The sequence below is a fragment of the Physella acuta genome, unplaced genomic scaffold, assembly GCF_028476545.2.
Source record: "Physella acuta isolate Inbredline_101_S28 unplaced genomic scaffold, ASM2847654v3 ptg000058l, whole genome shotgun sequence".
NCBI classification, from domain to species: Eukaryota; Metazoa; Mollusca; class Gastropoda; family Physidae; genus Physella; species Physella acuta.
This window is the reverse complement of record NW_026731578.1, coordinates 1,426,127-1,449,702: the sequence shown is the minus strand read 5'-3', so window position 1 is coordinate 1,449,702 and position 23,576 is coordinate 1,426,127. Positions and strand designations below refer to the sequence as shown.

Sequence of the window (23,576 nt, the reverse complement as noted above, 5' to 3'; positions counted from 1 at the left end):
AATAGATGTTAAGAGAACCCAAAGCAAATAAAATAAAACTGTTTTTCTAAAAACACACCAACGCACTTACACATGAAAATATGTAACAATTTGGTTTATTTGAAAAAAAAAACATTTTTATTTTCAAAACCCGAACAGGCCAGCAATGTGTAACCTATGCTGTGTTCGTATTTTGTATATATATATATATATATATATATATATATATATATATATATATATATATATATATATATGGGGGGGGCCTAAAAAATTTTTTTGCGGGGTGGCCTTTTTTTTCTAGTTCCGCCACTGACTGTATATAGAGAAAAATCGGACCCTCCCGTGGCGCCGCCCTTGCGAAATTAAAAATTATTTTTTTACAGAACCCTTCCCTAGCGTGGTATAATGAACTCCCCAAAGTCTCATGGCTATCGGATGAACGATGCCAAACCAAAATCGACTTTTATTTTTATATACGGTATATAGAGAAAAACAAATCGCGCCCTGCCGGCGCCACCCCTGCGAATTTGAAATTTTTTTTTTCGCAGAAACCTCCCCAGGACTATTCTCAACAACTTCCCAAAGTTTCACGGCGATGTGATGAGAGGTGTAGTAATGCATAAAGGACAAACACACATACATTGCTTTTTATATATATAGATAGATATGTTTTATTTGAATCAAAAGTATTTATGAAGTGAATCACACCTCTCTAACAATCTGTGAGGGAGGTAAAACAGTTGATGAAAGGTCAGCAACCTTGACTAACAGGCTACATTTTTTCCCGAACCAATTTTACAAAACTATAATAATTTGATTAATTCCTATTACAACTATATATTAAAAACCTTAACAATAATTATTTTAATAACTCCAATTGTAACTATTTATTAAAAACCTAAACAATAACAGAAAATTTTCTTGGGTATTTCTAGCTCTTTTAAAATGTTTTGTAACAGATGAAGGCACATTTTGTTTAGTGTTTTTGCTAGATGTGTTGTAGATGTCTGGTATTTTCTTAGTGCTGTGGACATCTTGAAGATCTTTGTGTGTGTGTGAAACGAATCTTGATGATTCCTGAACATCCAGGGTCATTTCTTGACCTGTGGCTGCTGCATCTGTTTGTTGCTTGTTTTTTACAATCATGTTGCTACCTTCATCTGCTGGTTGCTCAGTTGATACATCTTTGTTGCCAGCTGATTGATTCATGGCTACCATGTTGCTACCTGCATCTGTTGGTTCACTTATAGTTGCTACAGTTATAGTGCTACCTGCATCTGTTGGTTCATTTATAGTTGCTACAGTTATAGTGCTACCTGCATCTGTTGGTTCATTTATAGTTGCTACAGTCATAGTACTACCTGCATCTGTTGGTTCATTTATAGTTGCTACAGTTATAGTGCTACCTGCATCTGTTGGTTCATTTATAGTTGCTACAGTTATAGTGCTACCTGCATCTGTAGGTTTTTTAGTTGCTACAGATATGTTGCTACCAGCAGATATGTTGTTGCTACCAGTAGATACCATGTTGCTACCAGTAGATACCATGCTGCTATCAGTAGATACCATGTTGCTACCAGCAGATATGTTGTTGCTACTTGAATCTGTTTGACCATCAGTTCCTACAGACATGTTGCTGAATGTAGTTGTTTGTTGTTTAGGAACACTTAGGCCACCTGGATTACCTGAAGAGCTCCCATCATTTGTTCCAGAATTTTCTCTGGCAGTTCCATCACCATCTCTTGCTACAACATAGTTCTCTCCAGCAATTCTTGAGCTACCACCTAATATGAAATTTATTTTAAATAACTTTAGACATTTTTTTAATAAATCTACTTTTTTAAATGTTTTAAAACTATTTAACTTTAAAGATCTTTTTAATTAAAACATCTTTTAAGAAATGACTAGCCCAGCTGATTGTGTCTTAAGACAAAGTCTATTTTCTTTACTTTCTATTTACGCTCCACATCAGTAGTTTACTTTAATAAATTCAAGAATTAAATTAGTCTAATAGGCATTATTACCTCTGCCACTGTGGGAATGGATACACTCTGTAATAAAATAATAAGGCAATTAAAAATTAGTCTCACAAATTTTGCACATGGTAATAATTCATTAAAGTTTTACAAACACTAACTTTCCATTCATAAAGGAAGTATAACAATTATAGTGTAGTGTTAAAATAATGATAGAGCTGTAGCTACTATATTCTACACACAAAATACAGCTAAGAGATTATCACTGTTTACTTAAAGCATTTGTTAAATACACAATTTATAAAACTGTACCCATTTCAGCTTGAATTAACCTCACAAGATCTGAACACACTTCATGTTTTGTGCAGAACTGGATAAATTTGCCATAAAAGTCATCCAGTCTCAAAATAGCATCTAGAAGGTAAGAATTAGCTGTAGTGTCACCAGAATTCCGAAGTTTGCATCGTAACTCCTCCTGTAAGAAAGGTTGTAAAAAAAAGTTTTAAAAACTAAAATACTTAATTGTTGATTAGGCCTACTAAAAAATTAATAATATACACTTTCTTTATATTTATAAGTATTTTTTATCAGAACATTTTGTATTCAGTTAAATTACATAGACTAAATAATTTACAATAATTTGAGATGTAGGCACATTATTATATTACTATTTTTTTTTTTATGAGTTTGTGCAGATGCTGGCTACATGCTATACTTTATGTTCAGCTGTCAACAGCACATTTTAGAGTTTTACTTTAACATTAAAAAAAGATAGCTCATCAACTACTTACTCGTTTATTAGGTTGAAGTCCTGGAAATCCTTCAATAAAAAGAAATGCTGGTATCTCTTTAATAAACTTTGTTCTATTTTTGTTGACCAATTTTTTTATCTGACTTCTAGCATACATGGTGTTACATACGGCTACATATACAAATTGAGTTGTTTGGTAAGTGATATGTTTGCTGAAAACATAAAAAATACAAAATATTGTGTAAAAAATATTTTCAATTCTTACTGACATGACAGGGGCTGGGATGGACGACAACAAAGGTTAAAGTGGGAATTTTAAATTTGAATTTAATATTTTCAATATTTTGTCTAGGAGGAGTCGACCTACTCCATGCAGGTAATATCTGTGTGTGTAGTTATCCCCTCTGGACACCTAACATACTAACATGGTTAACCAAACATTAAGTAGTTGTCCATGAAGGCCTAGGAGAGGGGTTTTAGAAACTGAATTTTAGCAATTTAAAAAGGCTATTTTTGTTAAGTTTAATACAAATTTATTAATATATTCAATGTTGACGTAGCTATTTAAAATAAACATTTTAATAAACATAAAAGGCAATTTTATAGAGGGGGGAGTCAGTTGTAGGTAGGTAGGCTTGTGATATGGAGGGGATCAGTAAGAACAGTTTCTAAAATATGTGACGAATTTTGTAATGGATGACCCCTCCCCCCCCCCTTCTTATCCATACTTACTTATTATTTATAATACTTAATACTATAGTTTAATACTTTTAAATTTTAATTTTAACCATTTGTAAAATTAACTTTCTCGGCATATTCGTAATCAGTACTGTCAGTGTAGTTAAAGATTATTTTTAACAAAATGACACCTGTACCCACACTTATTTTAGTCAATTTTAGTGTATTAGTATATTAATATATAATAGATCTTGGTAATCTATCGTTTTGGGTACGTAAAATCGCCCGCGACTAGTAATGTGAAAAACAGGTGACTCCTTAAATTTTAATAATTATTTCACATTTTGAGGAGGATTTATGTTTTGAAAAATACAAAAATGTTTCCTTCTTTCATTTATGTACCTGTTTTTAAACAATTGAATTAAAACTTTTCAGTAATAAATGAAGACTAGCGATGTTTCCAACAGATGCAACCATGCTCATTTACTATAGCAGCCATCTTGTTTAAGTTTTTTTTTATAGCGGATATAGCGCGAGACAGGCGGAAGTCACTCTATTTTACAAATGGCTGCTGTTTATATAGCAAATCTTGCTTGCAAACACTGCTGTTTAAAGTTAATTTCTGGCATATATTGATATATTTAGCCATTGATTTAGGTTTATTATTCATTTATCTATAATATTTGACACAAATATATCACAATATACTTCTACTAAAGCCTTGACAATGAGGTAACTTTTTCGTACATTAATAGCCGCGGGCGATTTTACGTACCCAAAACGATAGATTACCTAGATCTTGAAAGAACCTTTAAAAAATGTTTAAGTGTTAGACTATAATATATGAAAGGAAAGTAATAATTTCTTTAATAGTACTCCTAGACTTTAGAATGTTTTAATTTTTAATATTATGGATTACTTTGTGTCGCTCAAACGGGAAATCCAGTTCAGTAAGTCTAGCGCTTTTTTTTCTTTATGGAAATTCCGATATTCTATTTTTAGAAACTGATTTTTTTTTTAATGATCGCAAACCAAAGGTTCAACTTTTAAAAAAATTAAAAGTAGTTACCGACTCTAGGGTCTTCGGTGAAATCCTGTTGATGTTATTTTTCAAAGTGTTCTTTGATGAATGGGTTGTTCCGGGTCGGTGAATATGACTAGTGCTACGTCTTAATCTTGGGGTTTTGGCTTTCGGTTCCGATATATTTTGGATGATCAGTTTCTTTCACTTTCAGGCATCTCTTTGAGGTGGCACCTCCCCCCCCCCCCCCCCAGAAGCACACCTACCGCCCCACCGAACCAAATAGGCCTTGAATGTGTATACAAAATATATACTTTAACCAGTGTCTCTCCCCCTCCACCCACGAAACTCCCCCCCCCCCCCCCAGGAAAAAAAATGTCTCAAAGAAACACGAGCGCCAACCCACCCCTCCCCATATACCGTGTATTTTTACCAATGGCCTTGTTAATATGCCGGCGCTATATTTTTTGGATCTTAGTTGTTATGGTGCGTGTTTGTCCACGCTCCTGCACAGACGCCACAGAGCATGATGTACTGTATACAAATTTTGAGTGTAGGTTAGAGTCACCCCTCGTGGTAGATAACCGGAGACCGCTCATGTTTCACTACCGCAAGTACGCCAGGTACGGCCTCTGGTTCGTTTAAATCATTGAATGCTGTGTGCCACCGTGTTCCTATTGTATGGTTTCTCTAAAACGAACGTAGGGGGGGGGGGGGTGTTGGCGGACACTGGTAAAAGTATATGCTTTCTAATCTACATAAATTCTGGCACCATGGGATAATGAAGAGAAAGAAAGTGGGGATGTATAGGGCTCACCCTCAGAAAGACAGTGCCATCACTAGACAGGCGTCTGAGTGAAATGTAACAGGAAAGAGGAACAGTGGTGAGACTAAAAATGTCAGGGTTGGTTATATTGAATCAAAAGAAGTTTAGATGTTAGTTAGCTGCAATATTCAAGTCATATCTCAATAACATTCTAGAATACAGAATATTTTATTATTATACAGTTGGATTATGAGTTGGACTGGTTGTTCAACAAGATATGTAATGGTCCCTCGAGTTTCACCTGTTCACAACTGATCAGAGCTACTTTCAGACATTCTTTCTCAGGTGGGGGGAGGCACTTAAAACTTTGGTTGCAGCGGGGGTGGACATTGGCTGAAGTTGCCTATATAATGTGTATAAAAATTCTATATTGTTTGATGCCTGAAAGAAACAGCGAGCGATGTAGAAGACAGGCAAATAAGTTTTTAAAACAGTGTTAGTATTTTTCCCCACCCCTTTTGCCATCTCCTAGCTACGCCTCTGATTCTAACCTGTAATTTGTCCCAATTCTAACTAAGCGAACTCTTTCATACCTTGTAATGTTCCTAGGGTAAGTCCATGTTTTCAGATTATTGTTAATGGTGTGTACCCAAAAGTGTCAACTTATACACAGGTATAGATGTATATAGTATTGCACCTAGTTTTTTTTTACGCAAATTAGAAAATTGGACAATATGCACTTCAAAAGCATAGCAGTCATTGTAAATGAATTAAAACGGTTTTAAAAGCCACAACATATCACTTTTGGAAGCTGATAACCTAAAAATACAATACCCAATCAAGAGCTTCTACATCTGTAATATCATGTAAAGTCACAAACAGTTACAAAACTATTGCATAACAACATTTAAATGAGAAGCGGTAGAGAGCTAGACTGGTAACCCGAGAGTCTCGAGTTCAAATCCAAGTCAGTGTTACGGCCCCAAGTCCACCCAGCTCTGATGGGAACATAACTAGTGTTAGGCAAAGTAAAGGTGGCTGGGCATAGTGCTGACCACGTTATCCCTTCATATGCAGAGGTCAAGAAACAAATGAACTCCATCTGCACAATGGGTAGCTAGGTCTAAAGAGGAATCTTTACTTAATATTATAAAAACATCCTGCATTCTCTTTTGTTTCATTTTCAGCTTTGACTGAAGACTCACACCAGTGACAACACAAATACCAATGGCCATATGATGGAGAAACTTTATGCTTTATTATACAACAATGCTAGTTTTTATTTTTACAACTTTTGTATTTATTTAATTAAAATAATTATACCACTGCATCTCCCGCACATTAGTGAACTGTCATTGGTGGACAAAGTTAAAGCTACTATTGTCATCAATCAGCAGATGAAACACTTGGCTGTGTTATCTCTGAAGATGACACAGTGTGAGCACCCACCCACCCTGTAGGGCCAACACTCAAGCCTTGATCACATAGATCACATATAAACATAATCACACACACAACAATTTATCATATCAAACAATAATAAGATTGCTATTCTATTTGTTAACTTCGATAAAAACTAGTTTTACATGAATACACTATATTTTTAAATAATAACTCTACTGCAATAATTTATAAATATCAGTAAAAATGTAAGATGTATCTTAATGAAATCTGCAACTGATTGACACATATATAGTGGTGATGCCTTATTTCATATACTTATTAAATTACTTCCATACACAAACCAACAAGGTCATATAATATAAAAAAAATAATTCTAGACAACTTAAAATGAAGTCTCCATTGATAGGAATAAAATTCTGTCCAGACAACAAAAAAACATCAAATTTAGAGACTAGCCAACACACTAGAGTGTAGTTACACAATCTGTGATCCTTAGAACTAATTAGTTATGAAAATAATCAAAAGCATAATGAGTATCTCTAAAATCAATAGCTGGAAGGATTTTTTTTTAGATATATAAAAAAAAAACTGAAAGAAAAAAACCAATGAATCACATTTAAGGTTACCACACAAAATGTGTTTTGAGCAATTTGAACCCCCACCACTAATGCATCATGTCACATAAAGCCAACAGCCTACTGCAAATAATATCTTAAATAAATCTTATACAAAAACATGCTCTAGAAACATTTTTATATTTTTATTCTTTAAAATCAAAGTGTAGGCTATGTCACATCACAGAATGAAAATCAGCCAATGAGGAGTGACATGGCATTTATTGACCAATCACTTACACCCTCAAGTGATACTTTACTGTTATATAATGTAATAAAGGATCCACAATGGCATTTATAGACCAATGATGTACACCTTCAAGTGATACTTTACTGTTATTTAATGTAATAAAGGATCCACAATGGCATTTATTGACCAATCATTTACACCCTGAAGTGATACTTTACTGTTATATAATGTAATAACGGAGCCACAACGGCATTTATAGACCAATGATGTACACCTTCAAGTGATACTGTACAGTTCTATTAATTAATGTAATAACATTGCCACTAGGTCCAGTGCTGTTGTTGGCAGCAATGAGTCATTAAAAATCAATTTTCTTCAAAATTCTTAACATTTTTAAATTTTACCTAACAATTTTATAGAAATAATCTTTTACTCACTTTAAGGTGAAATTAATAAAGTTATTAAAATTAGAAAAAGAATATTTAAGCAAAAAAAAATTCTAAAAAGATAAAAAAATAAGGTCTGGTTGTTCCACGTAAAATAAAATAATTTTTTTTAAAAATTTCTTTCGACAAGGTCAGCCTTCCTCCGCCTGAATTTTGCAAACATCTAAGACACAGAAGCGAGCTCTGCATGTTGGACATGGTGATTTACTGGACAGCCACGTCTCAGGCCTCTGCTGGTCTTGTCTGCTTGCAAACCACTTGCCCATGCACTCTAAGCACCACATCGGCCTGCAGAAACACTGGACACATGCAGTGTCCCCTTCATCAGGACCCTCGCAAAGCTTTTGCAGCTTGACGTCTGAGTTTTTCTGCATACATCCAATACACTGTTCTATTTCCTAAAAATTATTTATAAAAAAAAATATTTTACATTGCATTCCCCAATTATTATAGTTCAACAAATCTAGAAATGCCTTACATTAACATTTTTATATGTTATCTATGAAAAGTTAAACACCAAACTTTTGTGATTAGCTTTGTGTGAAAGAGAAGTAAAAAAAGTTTAAACATATATGATAATCTATTTTAAAATCATTTAGATTTAAAGTTGATACAGATCAAAATGACTAACATTTATACTCCGCTCTACTTATTCAACACAGATACATGAGCAAAATTTACTTTAAGGTTAAAAAGAACAACAAATAGCCAATTTTTTTTTTTACAAATGCTTTAAGTAAGGCACACAATATTGCATACAAATTAATAAAATGGTACATTCCTGAGTTCACCTATGATGAGCTCTACTTCATCTCCCCCATTAAGTCTGAAACAGTGCTTTACTTATTTAAGTTCAGTCCAGATGACTGTATTGCCTCAAACACATTAGTGTCTAATTACTAAATACATCAAGAACATGACCAATACTCACCATATTGGGAGGTGGAATGTAAACTGCATTTTTATCAACTAACTCTTTGAAAGCTTTTAAAAACATATCACTGAGCGACTGATGAATAACAATGTTCCTAGCGTTGCGGATTGGTGCCTGCAATTTTTCTTTCAGATCTCCCAATTCTAAAGAATTAAGCCTTTAAAGAGAAAGAAATTACTAGTGAAACACAAATTTTCTAAATGCTAAAAATTGTCATGATTATTAAAAGTAGAAGCTTGAGACTTCAGTGTTCATAATTTGTATTAATGGAGAGATTTCCTCCTACAATAAAGTTATAGGAGCTAACATGTCATGTATCATATTTTAGCCTGCATTTGTTTCTGGATTTTTCTTCCATAGTCTTTGTCCTCTTAAGAACAATCTTCAAGGCACCAGTTGTTTGATTTAAGAGTTTTCTCTCCAAGATGGGTTGATGTCCCCAGCTAATGAACCTCAGCTAGTCAGACCTCAGGACCACTCTCACCCGATCATGACATCCCTGTACTGTAATTTGTAACAAAAATGTATTTAAAAATGAGAATTGAAAAAATAATTGTTATACAATACCGTATACTGAATGGCTTCAATCCAGGCTGAATGCTTGCTACACTAATGTTAAGATATTGAACAGCCATTTGGTTCTGGTAGGACAAAGAGTGTTCTTCAGCATCTGACAGAGTCAAGTGAATGTCATTTTGATGAGCAATGTACACATAATAAGTTGAGGTCTTTATGATCCAAGAGTCCGTCACAGCCACCAAACGACTGTGGATACCGCTGGTGAATTTATCTATTCGCCTAAATTCTATGTTGATTGAAGATGCTACAGAACGCCATCCATTGTTCTCTCCCCCAAGCAGGGCTAGTTCTTTAGCCAGGGGATGATTATCACAATTCCAACGATGCCAGTATATAGCCAACATCATTGCTATACCAGGCAGAATTAAACTGACGATCAAAAAAGATGACCAGACAACACTTAGCTGGTCAATGTTGAAAAGGTTTAGTTCTGGAGCAAACAAGCCAAGTCCAACATAATAACCTGCAGAGAACAAAAAACATTTTGTGTGTAAACAGTAAATAAATAATAATGACAACAAGTAGGGCCTATTCATTCTTGTTTGACATGTTGTCCCTAGTTTTAAAAAAATAATTTCTACTGCTATACCAACTAGGATATACAATATGACCAATATATAATATAGTATTGATTAGTACTTAGGCTAAACTAGTTTTTAATGGGAATGGGATATAACTAATACAATGAATAATGCAACTATTTAAGGTTTTTAAAATTGAAGATAATTAAATTATTAGCAGTTAACTACACTTTGCTATTATATCTAGCTAGAATCTAGTCTAGTTATTTAGCCATGAGTCAGTAGCAGAAGCTGTAGCAGTCAGCCTGCCAACCACATGGACATGAGCTGCCAACAAACACCTTCCAAGTCAGATGGTTCTCAATAGGTTTCTCCAGTGGTAACTCATCTTTCCTGTGCTGGTGTCTTCAACTGTTCACAGTGATAACCCATCTTTTTAGAGGTTGTTTCTCTAAATATTCCCAGTGTTAAAAACCGGGTGTGGGGAAATTGCGAGACGCGAAAAGCGAAATGGCGAGGCGGGAAAATGCGAGAAGGTAATGCGAGACATACCTGCGGAATTAAGGGTAAATAGCGAGACACTTTTTGCGAAAAAAGTTTTTTTCTTTTTTTTTCCATCTTTATTTATTTAAATTATTTTTTTTTGTTTTAAAATAAAGAAGCATTTAGCCATACCCTTTAACACGAGTGTTGTATGTTGTTATTTTTTATCTAGATACTAAGTAGATAGATAGATCTATATCTAGATCTATCTATTTAGAAATCCTAACATCGTTGCTGTGCTACTGTCATCGCCCGCTCTTGTTAGCGAGAGGAAAATCCCGTCTCAGTCGGCATTAATTTAAAAATCTAGCCCGCTCATGTTTATACAAACGTGAGCTGTGTCATTGTGAATTGGTATAATCTTGTCAGCAGGAGAGATATTTTGCAACATATATTTATGGATTTTTGTACTTGCAAAAAGTGTAAAAGTATTAACAATTCTAAAAAGTGCAATTTTTTTTTTTAATTAAGTAATTTTAATTACAAACAAAATTTACAAACAAAATCTTCTGAAACAGTCCTCAAACACACCTCGTGACACCATCTTTCACACATAGTACACCCAACCCAGTTCATTAGACTCCCATTTATACATTTTTCTTTTGCTACTTCTTCCAATCCACATTCACAACATTTCACATTCTGATCACAGTTGACCTCCTCGTTCATCCCACAAACAACACTGGCACCCATGTTCTCTTCATCATCATCTGCACGCTCAACATCTGTTTTCCGTTTTTTATAATTTGTATTTTTTATCATTTCTGTAATTTTGGCAATGTCTTGCTCATTGTTGTCACCAGCAGTTGAGTTTTTTTAAAACATCGATATTTTCCCAAAATCTTGTCTAATTTCGGTCAAAATAGAGTATTTTAAGCAATTCCTATTACAATTAATACAATGTATTAAAACAGTTTTCTAAAACGCGAAAAAACGTCTAAAATTCTTTTTCTAACATTGCTTTTTATAGTGTGACTTCACATCTAACCCCTCCCTCCTCCCCCTCATCACACATCGTCATAAAATTACAGACCCCCCCCCCCCCCCTTCGAGTGTGATGTCATTTATGGAAGACCCCAAATAACACCACCACCAAAACCAAAAAATTCAGATAAGTTCAACTTGGTTTTAAAAATATTTGAAGTAGGCCCATAGCTTACGATATAGCACGAGCAACTGATAATATCGGTGACGTCACTTTATTTTGTTGTATCCAACTGATGTAGGCATTTCCTTGTGCTTAGATTTATATGGTAAAAAAAGCTAGAAAAAAATCGTAGGCGGCGGCTATAATACAAAATTTCTATGCAACAATAGAAAATATGTTTGCGGCGGCAGCGGATTCGGGCACTGTGATCTTCAAAGCCGGTAAATCAGGCGGCCTCGGCGTTCCACACAAAAGACAGAAGTTGATCTATCGACGGCGGTATTTCCGTCGGTTTCGAACAAGGTGGTATTCTAAGTCGACACAAAAGATGGGGGGAGGACAAATCATCAGTACGTCTAGCGACGGAAAAATCGGAAGTTTTAACAATGTAAACGAAACGTCTTTGAAGTCTAGACCAAATACCACTGAAAATCGGGTGCGGTAAATTTTTCGCATAAATCTTCGCATTTCAACACCACCCAGCGTAAGTATCGGCTGGTGGTAAAATGCGAGACAAAAAAGTCACGTGACCGACCGTTTTCGCGCCCTTCTCGCATTTTCCCGTCTCGCCATTTCGCTTTTCGCGTCTCGCAATTTCCCCACACCCTTAAAAACCTATCTATCTTGTCTCACTCTCCAAAATTAATAATTATGTCTCCAATATTAAATTAATAATAATTAATGCAAAGTTACAGTACTAGCTTGTACTTTAAACTTACAATACTATTACTAACTTCCTTTTAATTTTAGACTTTAGACATGTCATAGAGTAGAGTAGTATGTTATTGTATGGGTATGGATATGGGGGGGGGGGTACAAACGGAACATTATTACAAACCTAATGGAATAAAGCTGTGAACAATTATTGTAGCTGTTATCCTTTTGACATGGTAATAAATAAAACTGAAGTCTTCGCTGCCAAGCCAGGTTGAAAATAAATTTTGAATTGTGATTCCAGCTGAAACAAATTCTGTGGGTGGTGCTACGAAACAGCCAGCAAAGAAAACGTAAACAATGGTGTACAACACCAAAAGAGTGTCGTTTTCTCCGCCTGAAGCACGATAAAACATGATTCACGTAAATACTGAAGATTTAAAATGATGTAGAACTAGATCTCTAGTTGTTAAATCATGGTAATACAATTATCCAGAGGTAAGTTGATATAGCCTAACTTAACTCTAAATGTTGTGTAGCCTAGAGACTCTAGTCTTCTAACAATTAAATGACGACTTTCAATTTTTTCAAGCCTCTTTCCGCTTCCCGTCATCAAATAAGGGAAGTAATCGGGTTTTTTTTTTTTATTTATTCAAAACATTCGCACTTGTTATGTTAAGGGGGCAGTATCACCCTGACATTTGAAAATTGACGAAAAAATTTGCCAAAAAAAAACTATTATACATACACACATACATTTTTTACCATAATAGTAACTATCAAGGAGCTATAAAACAGCACATAAAAGAAAGTTAACGTATGATGCAAACATTTTTTATAAATAATTTTAGCAAAAAATTTTTACTAAGTAATTTTTGGATGCGGTTTTCCAACATGTAGGCCCTTCCTGCTGAAATCACTCTAGGACAGGGGTTCCCAACCCTGTGCCCGCGGGCGGCGCCCGCCCGCTGAACGATTCGTATGTGCCCGCCCCTCATTATTCGACAGAGACAGATTTTTGTTTCATAAACATTATTTTAAAATATGATTTATTTTTATTCATTTGTTACAGCTTTAATTTTTGTTTGACTGCCTAGGTTTATTAAATATGTTCAATACTTGTCCCAACTTGTCTAGCGGCGAGCCAGACTGCACTATTTACGTTTTGTAAATACATTTCTCTGTGTGTATGCAATTTGAAAAAAAATGCCAAATAATTTTATTATTTTGAAACAATTTTGTTTATTATTTATTAATACATTATGACTATAAGAAAATAAGAAAATAAATTATGGGAAAATGACAAGTTATGGAAGGAGTTTGTCGATTTAAAATAGGCGGTGCCCGCCACCCTACCGATATTTTAGAATGTGCTCTAGAGTAAAAAAAAAGGTTGGGAACCCCTGTCTTAGGCCCTATAGCAAAGTTTTTTCCACTAGAAATGTATAGTATACATGTCGCAAGTGTAAACGTGGTATAAGATATAGATCTAGTTAGAATGAAAAACTGTTTTTTCTCAGACTGTATAAACTGGGAGGGGTGCGCACTGGGCTGGAATCTGTGTTTCTTCCAGACTTTTTTCGGTGGGGGGGGGGGGGGGGTCAACATTTTCCGGGGGGGGGGGGGTGACGACGACGACGACCACACTAGTAAAAGTATGTTTACTAACTATATAAATTCCATCTCGTTCTGGGGGGGGGGGGGGCTTTAGACTTTCTTCGGGGGGGGGGGGGGCGAAAGTGATGCCTGGAAGAAACTCTGGCTGGAATATAGGCAAATAACTGGAAATTAAAATTACACCAGCAAAACAAAACAAAAAAAAAATCAATTTATAACATCAAAGTGTTTAAATCTCAGTCTATTTCGTTCAGATTAAAGACAACTTACGAGGAGTGGGCAGATGATTATGAGTAACATGCAAAATCCAGGTGGATAAAAAAAAACTGACAATATAGCAATGCAAATCGTTTTAATTATTGATATTATATACATAACTCACCGATCAGTGTTAGGGTGACATTACATAGAAAACTTTACTCAGATAGCACTCCCTTACACTACAGGTCGATTGGTAGGCTTCATTTTAGATTATTTTAGAATGTTGAAGTAGCATATTTCCCACCGATCTTGACCCTCCAGCGATGTTGGAGGGGGGGGGGGGGACAGAATGGCGACAAGTAAAATATAGAGGCATACAGAGAAAATAATGCTTCTACTTCTACCGGGATTAAGAATTTATAATGTGCACACATTTTATAAAAAAACGTTTTTAAAACAAGATTTTATAATAATTATATATTAATAAAGTGGAGGCTGAATAAATTCATATTTATTTTTATACTCGCCGAGCTGCGCCTTAAGCATACGCCGCTATTTAGTTGTTTTATTTTTTTACTTTTCAGTAATTCATAATTTGTGAATTCAACACTACCAATGCTGCCACTGAAAATATTTTGCTTTAAAACATTATAAGTAGCTCGCAAAGGACGATTGTCCTCACTCTCCCTCCGCCGTGAAAGCAGCCGTCATTGTCGACGGTTTACAGACGACAATGAAAAGATCAAGCAGAACTTGTTACCTCCCCTTAGTTTCAAATAGTTTAAATATAAATTGTCTGCCCCTAATAACCGTCACTAATTCGACCCGGCTCTACGATTTGGCATGAACCACAACTCACCAGACTGGTGGGGTGGTAGCGATATGCCTATAGAGAGCGAGGGAGGTGGCGGTTCGGCGTGCTTACGTGCAGAGGCGTAGCGAAAGGGGGGGGGGGGTACATATGTCCCAGGGCGCCGACCTTAGGGGGGGGGGGGGGCGCCAAATTGAAAGTTTGGGGGGGGGGGGGTGCAAATCGAAAGTTTGGGGGGGGGGGGGTGCAAATGAAAAGTTCGAGGGGGTGCAAATCTAAAGTTTGTCCCCGGGAAGGGTCGCTACGCCTCTGCTTACGTGTTGTCCAGCATGGTCCCTCCATGAAGAGAATTATATATATACGAGCCGACCCGCAGCGTATCATACGCCGCTATTTAGTTGTTGTTTTTTTCTACTTTACAGTAATTTATAATTTGTGAATTCGACAGCACCAATGCTGCCACTGAAAATATTTGCTTAAAAACACTAACATCCCCCCCCCCCACGTGAAAGCAGCCTCCTCTTAGTTACCTCCTCTAAGTTTAAAATAGTTTCAAACTAAATTATCTGCCCCTAATAACCGTCACCAAACCCGTCTCTATGATTGTAAAATGTAAACAGAGTGAACACCGCTCACCAGATCATGTGGGGGTGGGGTGGGAGTGATAGAGAGGAAGAGAGGGGACTGCAAAGGTGCGCTTGCAGCTTGTTTTGTAACTGATCCCAGAAGAGAATTATATATATAGATAGATTTGTGGGTTTTTTTTATCAACGTGTGAGCGATTTCTGGAGGTGGTACTTATTCTTTACGATTTCACATTAGCCGAGAACCTTTTTAGCTAGGTAGACGAAATTTTACAATCATTTCATTGTGTGCATTTGAAAGATTGTCAATTACCAGAAGAAGTACTTTATTTGCCTGAGAATTTCTTATGTACATGTGAGATCTTATACACTTCAGATTTTTTATTGATTTTCAATAATCGGGAAGTGGCACTATACTTCTTGTTTCTAAAATACTGATAACTTGATTATTGTTTGGGTCAGGCAGACCAAATTTTTTATACACGTATAAAATCCTATATGCTAGCTAGTTTCTAACAACTTTTGAGTGATTTCTTGTAAATGGAAGTAATATCTTACTCTACTTTTTTATGAACACAAAACTTGAGTACCATTTAAGTTGGAAGAAATTTCTTATATAAATATTTCTCATGTATGTTGATTTCTATCAACTTTTGAGCTATTTCCAATAACCTGAAGAGGTAGTTCACCACAATGCAATTTCCTCAAAATCCTTCATAATTTGATACATTATTGTATCATATTCTCATAAACATTTTGCCTCAGAGTTTTCACAAACTCATATTTGATTCCACTGGAAGTGTCATCCCAAATAATAAAGTTTAGGGGAACTCACTCCCGCTTCATTTGAAGATGAAAACTGAGTAGGTGAAAGTAATTTTGATCAGCTGAAAATGACTACTACACATTATGGCATTGTTCTTGGGTCCTTCAGAAGTAGTTTACTTTTTTGTTTCTTTCACCGCAATGAAAGGATTATGTGGTCAGCACTATGTCCAGTTAGTTTGCTTTGAATACTTTTAGGCAGGTTATTACCAGGAACCAAACCTAAATGGGTCCTTTATTTATAAAATATGTTAAACTACCACACAACCAAAACAAACTTTAGCTCTTTATTCAAAGACAAAAGTGATACTGTTAAACTTTGTTTAATGCATACTATCCTGTAAAACTTATAAATATTCAGGTTATTAAACAACTCATCCACAAAACAAGACAGCCAGTATTTTGGTACACAAGTATTTAGACAACTCCAGCCTCTTTTCCCAATGCACTCATTTCAGCTGGGGAAAAAAGTAACATTTTACGTATTTATAAATGGTAGAAGCTTAATATTCACTAAAAGTTTGGGTTCATTTATAATTATGTAAGTTATTATTGAAATCTAGTAAGATAATTTTTAAATTAGAACTAAAATAATTAAGCACAGCTTAATTGAAATTATTAAATCTGAATAAAAAAAATGTCTATTCTTATCTGCTGCGTATTTGACATATTAAATAGTTAAAACAAAAAATGAATTGATGGTAAATTCTATATAACTTTTACCATTTTCTTTTTCCTTTTTAATTGCCTCCATCTTGACTCTATGTTTTTCTTTAATAGCATTCTCGTGCTTCTGTATCTCTATTTCCCTGTGAGCCAAGTATTCTGAAGGAAAATAATTGAGCATTTAGAAAACATTAAATACATAATTATAGAATTACCCATAAGAATTTTTAAAAAGTGGATGTTTAAAATAAGAGTACTCACTATATCTATATACTCCATAAACAATGCCTGAAAAGAGGGCCGTCCACCTGGAAAACTAAAATTAAATTTTGAAACGTAATTAAATTTTTAGATTTATAAATAAAATTATATATCAATAGGATTTCTTTTGACTACTTGTTGTTTTGACAAATCTAGCTTTAATGTAAATTACATGAACATAAGTTAAATGTCCTGTAATCTTGGAGTGGTGACATAATTTTACTGACTAATCATTTTACATTGTTGTCAAATACACTATTTAAATATAAACTAGGATCAATTAGGCCTATCTGCTAAAGGCCTAATTTTTTAAATTGTAATATTACTGTAAATATGATTACTACTTGACTCAAGAGATCTAGTCTACTTACTTAATATTTCTTAATTTAACTATAGGCTAGAATCTAAGGGGTTCAGCAGAGGTCAAGACACACACCTAATTAAAAAATCTTATTTTATTTTTGTTTATTGAGAAGGGTTCAGTGAATGCACATGAAGCGGGCGGGATGATGTACCCCTAAAAAGGTTGGCAAAGAACGGTTCTTAACCAACCACTACAAACTGGGAATAATATCTTACAATAATAAAGTATTTATTGTGACTGGGGAGTGAGGTATAGATTAAGAGAGCAGTGCTATTTTTATTGTTTTATATTTAGGCCTATATTAAAAAATTATGTGGCTAGTAAGTAGGTCACCAACCAGTTCTACGGCTCAATAAAACCTGCATGAGCCATAGAACTGGTTGGTGACCTACTTACCAGCCCTATTAGTATTACCATTTTAAAATTATCAAAGAATAAATATCAGGCAAAATAGGCCTAAATAAATGTCAGAAACAGTCACGACTGTGAATAGCCCGGTAAAATTTTAGTTTAGCGTTAGTTATTATTCCAGGAAAAAAAACAGTAAAACAATTGCAAAGTCTGTCACACAGTTCTGGAATCCAACAGAAATACTGTAAATCATATTTTATTTGGCACCATCTTTTATTTATAATACAGACCGTTTAAAATTTGGATTGATTAATTTTAATAAAAATTGCATGTTAAATACTGCTTTACTAATCATTTTGTACAGCTAATTATTTTTAAAAATCCTCTGCAAGTCAAAAACATTAGGCACTAAACAAATTATGCTACTTATGTCATTTGAATTTATTATTATTCACTTAAGTATTTTAGAATCTAAAATTTAGATCTACTTTACTAACTACTCTAAATACCAACGATAGATTATAGATGAGAGTTTTATCTATTCGTACGTCACTACAAATAGCCTTCTGATAGCTATTTGTAGTTAAGTACCAATAGCTACAGAGGTTATTTGTACACTGACCAATCAGATTAGCGGAAGGTATCTGTACATTGGACAATCAAAGTAGTGTAAAATCCCACCCAGTTTAAGCCTTTCAACTCGTTATACGTCTAGAGCTGCACACTCGACAAGAAAGTATGCTACACGATGGACACCATGATTTTGAATAGTTTTGCCCTAAGCATGTTTTGACAGCTACGAAGAGTTAGAGGTTGCTATTAAAACTTTGGAGGAGTTTCAGAACAGTATTTTTATTTTAAAAAGTTCAATTATAAAAGCTCAATTTCTAAGTATGTTTCTTGTTAATTGTATATGAATAGTAGCAAACAAATATAACATGTATTTAACTTAACAAAAAATAGTTTTATAATTTAACAGTAAATAGAACAAATGAAATGGTACCATATCTATCAGACTGACCCCCTTTGAGTGCAGTGTAAAAGCTGTTCTGTGTCATCCTTAAAATTTTAAGGCGATTTCTACCTCCCTAATATCACAAATGCCAGAACCCTTCTCTTATCCATTAATTGATAGTTATAGACATTACAGCTAGGACTGAGTTAGGCGAACCTAGCCAAATGTTTAAGGGAGGGGGGGGGGGGATGTATCGCTCTGATTGGTCAGTGTAAAAATAGCCTTCTGAAGGCTATTGGTAGTAAAGTACGAATAGTTAGCCGCAGATTAGGCCTACAGATTTAGGATTAGATCATTAGATTAGGAATGTTGGGATATTTTTCCTAATTATCATAGAATGATAAAATGTACACAGATTAATCCTATAATATACCCCATTGATAAAAATACCAAATTTATCATTCTAGGCCTAATAGTTTTTTTTATGTGAATTTTTAAAGTTATGTATTAAACTTGTTATATATCACTGTAACATCATATTTAATTGTGTTATTTGCTTTAGGCTTGCATACCACTGCTGCTATTTGAGATAAAATTATAAAACTTTGCACATTAGTGCTAGAGAGTGTGGACAATAGAAATATGAAAGTAAAATCAAAATTTGATGAAGGATAATTAGAACTAATCAGGTCAAATTAAAGTGAGGGGTGCTGTTCTATATAGGTCAATATGCAGACTGAAAGTCTATGTTTTTTTTTTAATATTAAAATTGAAACTTTGCTAGAGGGTGGGGGCAATAGAAATATAGAAAAAAATTAGATGAAGTATGACTGCATATAATTAAAAAGTCCTATGAAAAGGTATTGCACCCTTTTATAGTAATTATAGTGACTGCAACAGACGTATGTCCAGAATGCTACTATAACAGATAGGATAAATTTGGTGATTGATACTGAAGCATGTAATAAGAAGAATGCTGAAAAATAAAACTAAGGATGGTGTGGTAAAGCACTCAACTACTAACATGCAAGTCTTAAGCTCAGATCTCAGACAAGTCTGTCTGTGCAGCGCGCAGCATCCACCAAGCTCAGATGAGTACCTGACACAAGGGAAAGTAAAGATAGCTTGGCAGAGAGCTAACCACACCATCACTTAATGTTCAGTGGTCAAGAAACAGATAAACTCTACTTCAGCTGCTCTATGGATGATGGATTGACAGGTCCAAAAGGGAAACTACTTTAATATACTAGGGTCTTTATCAGGCCCTATTGATATTATTATTTTGGTACAACTAATCAATAGAAAAACCTTAAATTCTTGTAAAAGTTTATTAAGTGTTAAGTAAGTTGTTCCACATCAGAAGTTACAGCTTCCCTGTCTTTCTGCTTATATGAATATATTGGCAATATGCTGTGATTTAAATACATGTTTGTTGTTATTTGTTTTTTGCTACTTTTTATTATTAAATGTAAAAATTGTATCCTAAATTATTATGAATAATAGCCTAACTATCATGCCTTTTTCATGTCATTCTAAATTCACTGCCTTATTAATTAGTATTCCCCCCCCCCCATGTCAATTGCTGCGCCTTTTGTTTATTATTTACTATTTACTAATGTCATAGGCATAATTATCACAAATAATTAAGTTTATCACCAAGCTTCTTTACTTATCATAACCAATAATAGGCCCAGACTTACTTTATAGTTATACTAAGAAATAGGCCTTATTTATTATTTATAGTAGGCCCTATAAAGTATAATTTAGTATTAACTTAATTAATAGTATAAGCCTTAAATCTAAGTAATAAGTAGATATGTGTGAAATGCTTGACACTAGTTAATGTAAGCCTAAGCTTCTTGCCTGTCGTTTTTAATAGATAACTTGATCAATGTATTTTATCTAGTTTTAACAGTGCCACCCCCAATTTAAATTCTTTCCAACTTCGAAAACTACGTCATTGGCATTAGTGCGCGTATTTTATCGATAATAGGTAATGCGGTGCTAAACCGACGCCATGGCGTTGTCAAGGCCGAAGTGCTAGCTCGGGGATTTGACATGTATGATAACTCGTAAACAGAAGTAGTAAGTGCCATAAAACCGTTATTATAATATTTGTTTATTAAATGGACACTTAAAACTAATGGCAAGACACTTATACAGTGTTTAATACAAAAACTTATTTAAAATGTGACAGCACCGTACGGGACATGTTCGCGAGATAAACTCATTAGAATCGTGCGATCGATTTCGGCTTTAAGATTGTCATAATGGCTGTAATTTTCTAATGGAAACATATAATACGACTACACTAGAATATCTATATCGAATATTTCTAAAAACTCGATTCCAACAGTGAGATTCGGTATTCTTCGGAAAAGGGCGAGTTTTTATAAAGTCTGCATCAAAAAGTCCGGATGTGGAATACCGAATCGAAACAGCGGAAGTCGGAATGCCTATCATTAGATGATTAGAGTTAGGCCTAATCCTAAAATTTTTTTTTAAATTATTAATTATGGCTATTCCCAATAATGGGCTAAATCTAGATAGACTAGATTTAGATCTAAAAAATACAATCAAAGCGACATAGGAGTCAGCACAGTATTTCACTTTGATAGTGAGCAGCCCGTCACTAAATCAGTCAGAGTTATCTCCACCGTCACCATAAGAGCCGATCCGTCTAGTCTAAAATAAATATTTGTAGACAAACTGTTTTGTAGATCTATAATAAAAGAATTTTATAATATCTTATTTTTAAAGATTTTTAATGGGATTAGATCAAATTACCCTTATAAGTGGAGAGACATTTAGCTTTGGAGCTGGCAGCGTTACAGGCATCTTGAATGTGGTATACAGACACTGACTGTAGGTCATAGAAACAAAAAGTTAAACGGGAGTCGGAAGTAGAATCTAGTCTAGCTAGATTCTCTCCCCATTATCTTCCCATCTAGATAGTATTTTAAAATATAGAATCTAGATATTTGTTACCATTTAAAATTAAAAGTATACGAAACATATTGTGTTAGAAATTAATTATTTAGTGCTTATATTTGGTTTAAAATGTTTGTCCTCATACAAACGGTTAAATTAGATGCCTACAGATCAGCTCACATAACCAATACAGTATTTTCTTTTAAATTTTGAGTGGCGACATTAAGACGGGTGTCATCCGTTGTGGTAAATCAGTATCACCTTTCCCAGCCCCCCCCCCCCGAACGAGATGGATATTATAAATAGAAAACATATACTTTTACCAGTGTCCGCCCCCCCCTCCCCGAAAAATATCAAGTGCCCCCCCCCCCCCCCCCCGCGGAGAAAAAGTCTGGAAGAAACGCTACGCTTAAAAGGCTGGCCTGAAAGTCACAATTTTGTCTGTTACAAGGGTTGATTAACGCTAAAGTGATCAAGTTCCTTAGAAGAACTTATGCCAAATCGTAGATCTTGGCTCCAATGGCGTAGCGAGGTCGGGTGTCACCCGGTGCGGCACTTAATGGTGTCACCCCCCAGAGGCGACCCTTCCCGGGGACAAACTTTCAAACTTTCGATTTGAACCCCCCCCCCCCCCGCTCAAGTTTTTCTCTATACATTTTGCTATTTTTTGCCTTGATGTCACCCCCTAAATGGTGTCACCCGTTGCGGTCCGCACCCCCCCCCCCCCCCGCTACGCCTCTGCTATAGGCTCATTCTATGATTTAAACGAAAAATAACCACGCATACCTTAACAAAACTTTTACCAAAGGTGCAAAAGTAGCCAACAACGAAAAAGCTAAAACAGTATGCCCCTAACGTATACAATAGTGGTGTTCTGTGGGCAGATATTGTTCACTTAAAAGGCCTACAATGGTATACATACATGGTTGCTAGGAAGAACGCATATCAATCATATAGGCTTATATATACAATATATAGGCCTATTAATTTCCCGTGTTCCGAGTAGTGGCTGAACTGGAAAAAATGGGCAACTCCTCAAAACAAAGTTCTGGGCCCCATATATATATATATATATATATATATATATATATATATATATATATATATATATATATATATATATATATATATATATATATATATATATATATATATATATATATATATATATATATATATACACACACACACAAACACAGAATACGAACATAGTATACTCATTTCTGGCCTGATCGGGTTTTGAAAGAAAAATGTCTCTGTTCTTTTTTAAATTAAAACATATTACAGCATGTCATGTGTGTGAGTGCATTATAGTCTGTTTTGAAAATCTCTGTTTCATTTTATGTTTGCCGTAATACTTCCTATTCTCGAGCCGGTCAAAATAATATAAAAAGTGAAAGCTGTGTATGTGTCATGTTATGTTGATTTCTATGGGTTTTTTTTTAAATTTATATTATTGATTTTAAATATATTACCTTTTTATTCTGTCATTATTTAATAGGTATTTAAAAAAAACAAGTTAATAAAAAGTCTAGTGACAATTTAAGCGCAATTTCCTTAATTAATTTTTTGTGACCGAACGAAAGGATATTTTTTTTGCGCTAAAAAAAAGACAACTATATTAACCTATATCAACGGAAATAGTTTTATTTTAACGAGTAGGCCTACACGATGCTCAGTTTAAACCACATGAGCAGAGCTAGTCCCCGCCCCCTCGCTTACCTCTCACTAGCGACTGCCTCAGCCGGTGTGCTTGGTTTGGAACTTCACCGCTTCGCTTCTTCCAGTATATTTGTATATTCTT

General features: G+C 34.7%; 3 protein-coding genes and 1 long non-coding RNA gene across 9 annotated transcripts; 1 reads left to right on the top strand and 3 right to left on the bottom strand.

Moving 5' to 3' along the window:
- Positions 1–350: 350 nt before the first annotated feature.
- LOC131948139 (papilin) lies at positions 351–4,323 on the bottom strand. Of its 6 annotated transcripts, none has more exons than XM_059309702.1 (5): positions 4,197–4,322; positions 2,750–2,880; positions 2,271–2,433; positions 2,007–2,033; positions 351–1,766 (listed from the first exon to the last, which is right to left on the bottom strand). In XM_059309702.1, exons 2-5 carry the CDS (start codon positions 2,864–2,866, stop codon positions 847–849), a joined length of 1,227 nt encoding a protein of 408 aa, XP_059165685.1. In that variant the 5' UTR covers positions 2,867–2,880; positions 4,197–4,322; the 3' UTR covers positions 351–846. The 6 variants fall into 6 exon arrangements, with proteins under 6 accessions (XP_059165685.1, XP_059165670.1, XP_059165657.1 ...); XM_059309687.1 differs by having other exon boundaries at positions 352–1,766; positions 2,750–2,921; positions 4,264–4,323; XM_059309674.1 differs by having other exon boundaries at positions 352–1,766; positions 2,750–2,921; positions 4,180–4,321.
- Positions 2,293–6,439, top strand: LOC131948190 (uncharacterized). The gene is made up of 4 exons (XR_009387987.1): positions 2,293–2,379; positions 2,860–2,905; positions 3,062–3,085; positions 6,362–6,439. It is a non-coding gene; the product is annotated as an uncharacterized LOC131948190 (long non-coding RNA).
- LOC131948176 (E3 ubiquitin-protein ligase TM129) lies at positions 6,407–12,803 on the bottom strand. The gene is made up of 4 exons (XM_059309712.1): positions 12,391–12,803; positions 9,330–9,804; positions 8,760–8,919; positions 6,407–8,226 (listed from the first exon to the last, which is right to left on the bottom strand). Exons 1-4 carry the CDS (start codon positions 12,620–12,622, stop codon positions 7,960–7,962), a joined length of 1,134 nt encoding a protein of 377 aa, XP_059165695.1. The 5' UTR covers positions 12,623–12,803; the 3' UTR covers positions 6,407–7,959.
- Positions 12,804–16,551: 3,748 nt separating this feature from the next.
- LOC131948244 (ATP synthase subunit e, mitochondrial) lies at positions 16,552–21,761 on the bottom strand. Its single transcript, XM_059309779.1, has 4 exons — positions 21,629–21,761; positions 17,172–17,226; positions 16,968–17,069; positions 16,552–16,702 (listed from the first exon to the last, which is right to left on the bottom strand). Exons 1-4 carry the CDS (start codon positions 21,713–21,715, stop codon positions 16,662–16,664), a joined length of 285 nt encoding a protein of 94 aa, XP_059165762.1. The 5' UTR covers positions 21,716–21,761; the 3' UTR covers positions 16,552–16,661.
- Positions 21,762–23,576: the final 1,815 nt, after the last annotated feature.

What these genes read in the sequence shown, in the direction of transcription:
- LOC131948139 (XM_059309687.1), bottom strand. Translation starts at nt 2,866, where the DNA reads ATGTATGCTAGAAGTCAGATAAAAAAATTGGTCAACAAAAATAGAACA. An exon ending in GTTAATTCAAGCTGAAATGG is followed by an intron (nt 2,034 to 2,270) that starts GTACAGTTTTAT and finishes ATTTTATTACAG; the next exon opens with AGTGTATCCATTCCCACAGT. An exon ending in CCATTCCCACAGTGGCAGAG is followed by an intron (nt 1,767 to 2,006) that starts GTAATAATGCCT and finishes ATTTCATATTAG; the next exon opens with GTGGTAGCTCAAGAATTGCT.
- LOC131948176 (XM_059309712.1), bottom strand. Translation starts at nt 12,622, where the DNA reads ATGTTTTATCGTGCTTCAGGCGGAGAAAACGACACTCTTTTGGTGTTG. An exon ending in TCACAGCTTTATTCCATTAG is followed by an intron (nt 9,805 to 12,390) that starts GTTTGTAATAAT and finishes TGTTCTCTGCAG; the next exon opens with GTTATTATGTTGGACTTGGC. An exon ending in TTGAAGCCATTCAGTATACG is followed by an intron (nt 8,920 to 9,329) that starts GTATTGTATAAC and finishes TTCTCTTTAAAG; the next exon opens with GCTTAATTCTTTAGAATTGG.
- LOC131948244 (XM_059309779.1), bottom strand. Translation starts at nt 21,715, where the DNA reads ATGACCTACAGTCAGTGTCTGTATACCACATTCAAGATGCCTGTAACG. An exon ending in TTATGGAGTATATAGATATA is followed by an intron (nt 17,070 to 17,171) that starts GTGAGTACTCTT and finishes ATTTTCCTTCAG; the next exon opens with AATACTTGGCTCACAGGGAA. An exon ending in TAAAAAGGAAAAAGAAAATG is followed by an intron (nt 16,703 to 16,967) that starts GTAAAAGTTATA and finishes TTTTTTCCCCAG; the next exon opens with CTGAAATGAGTGCATTGGGA.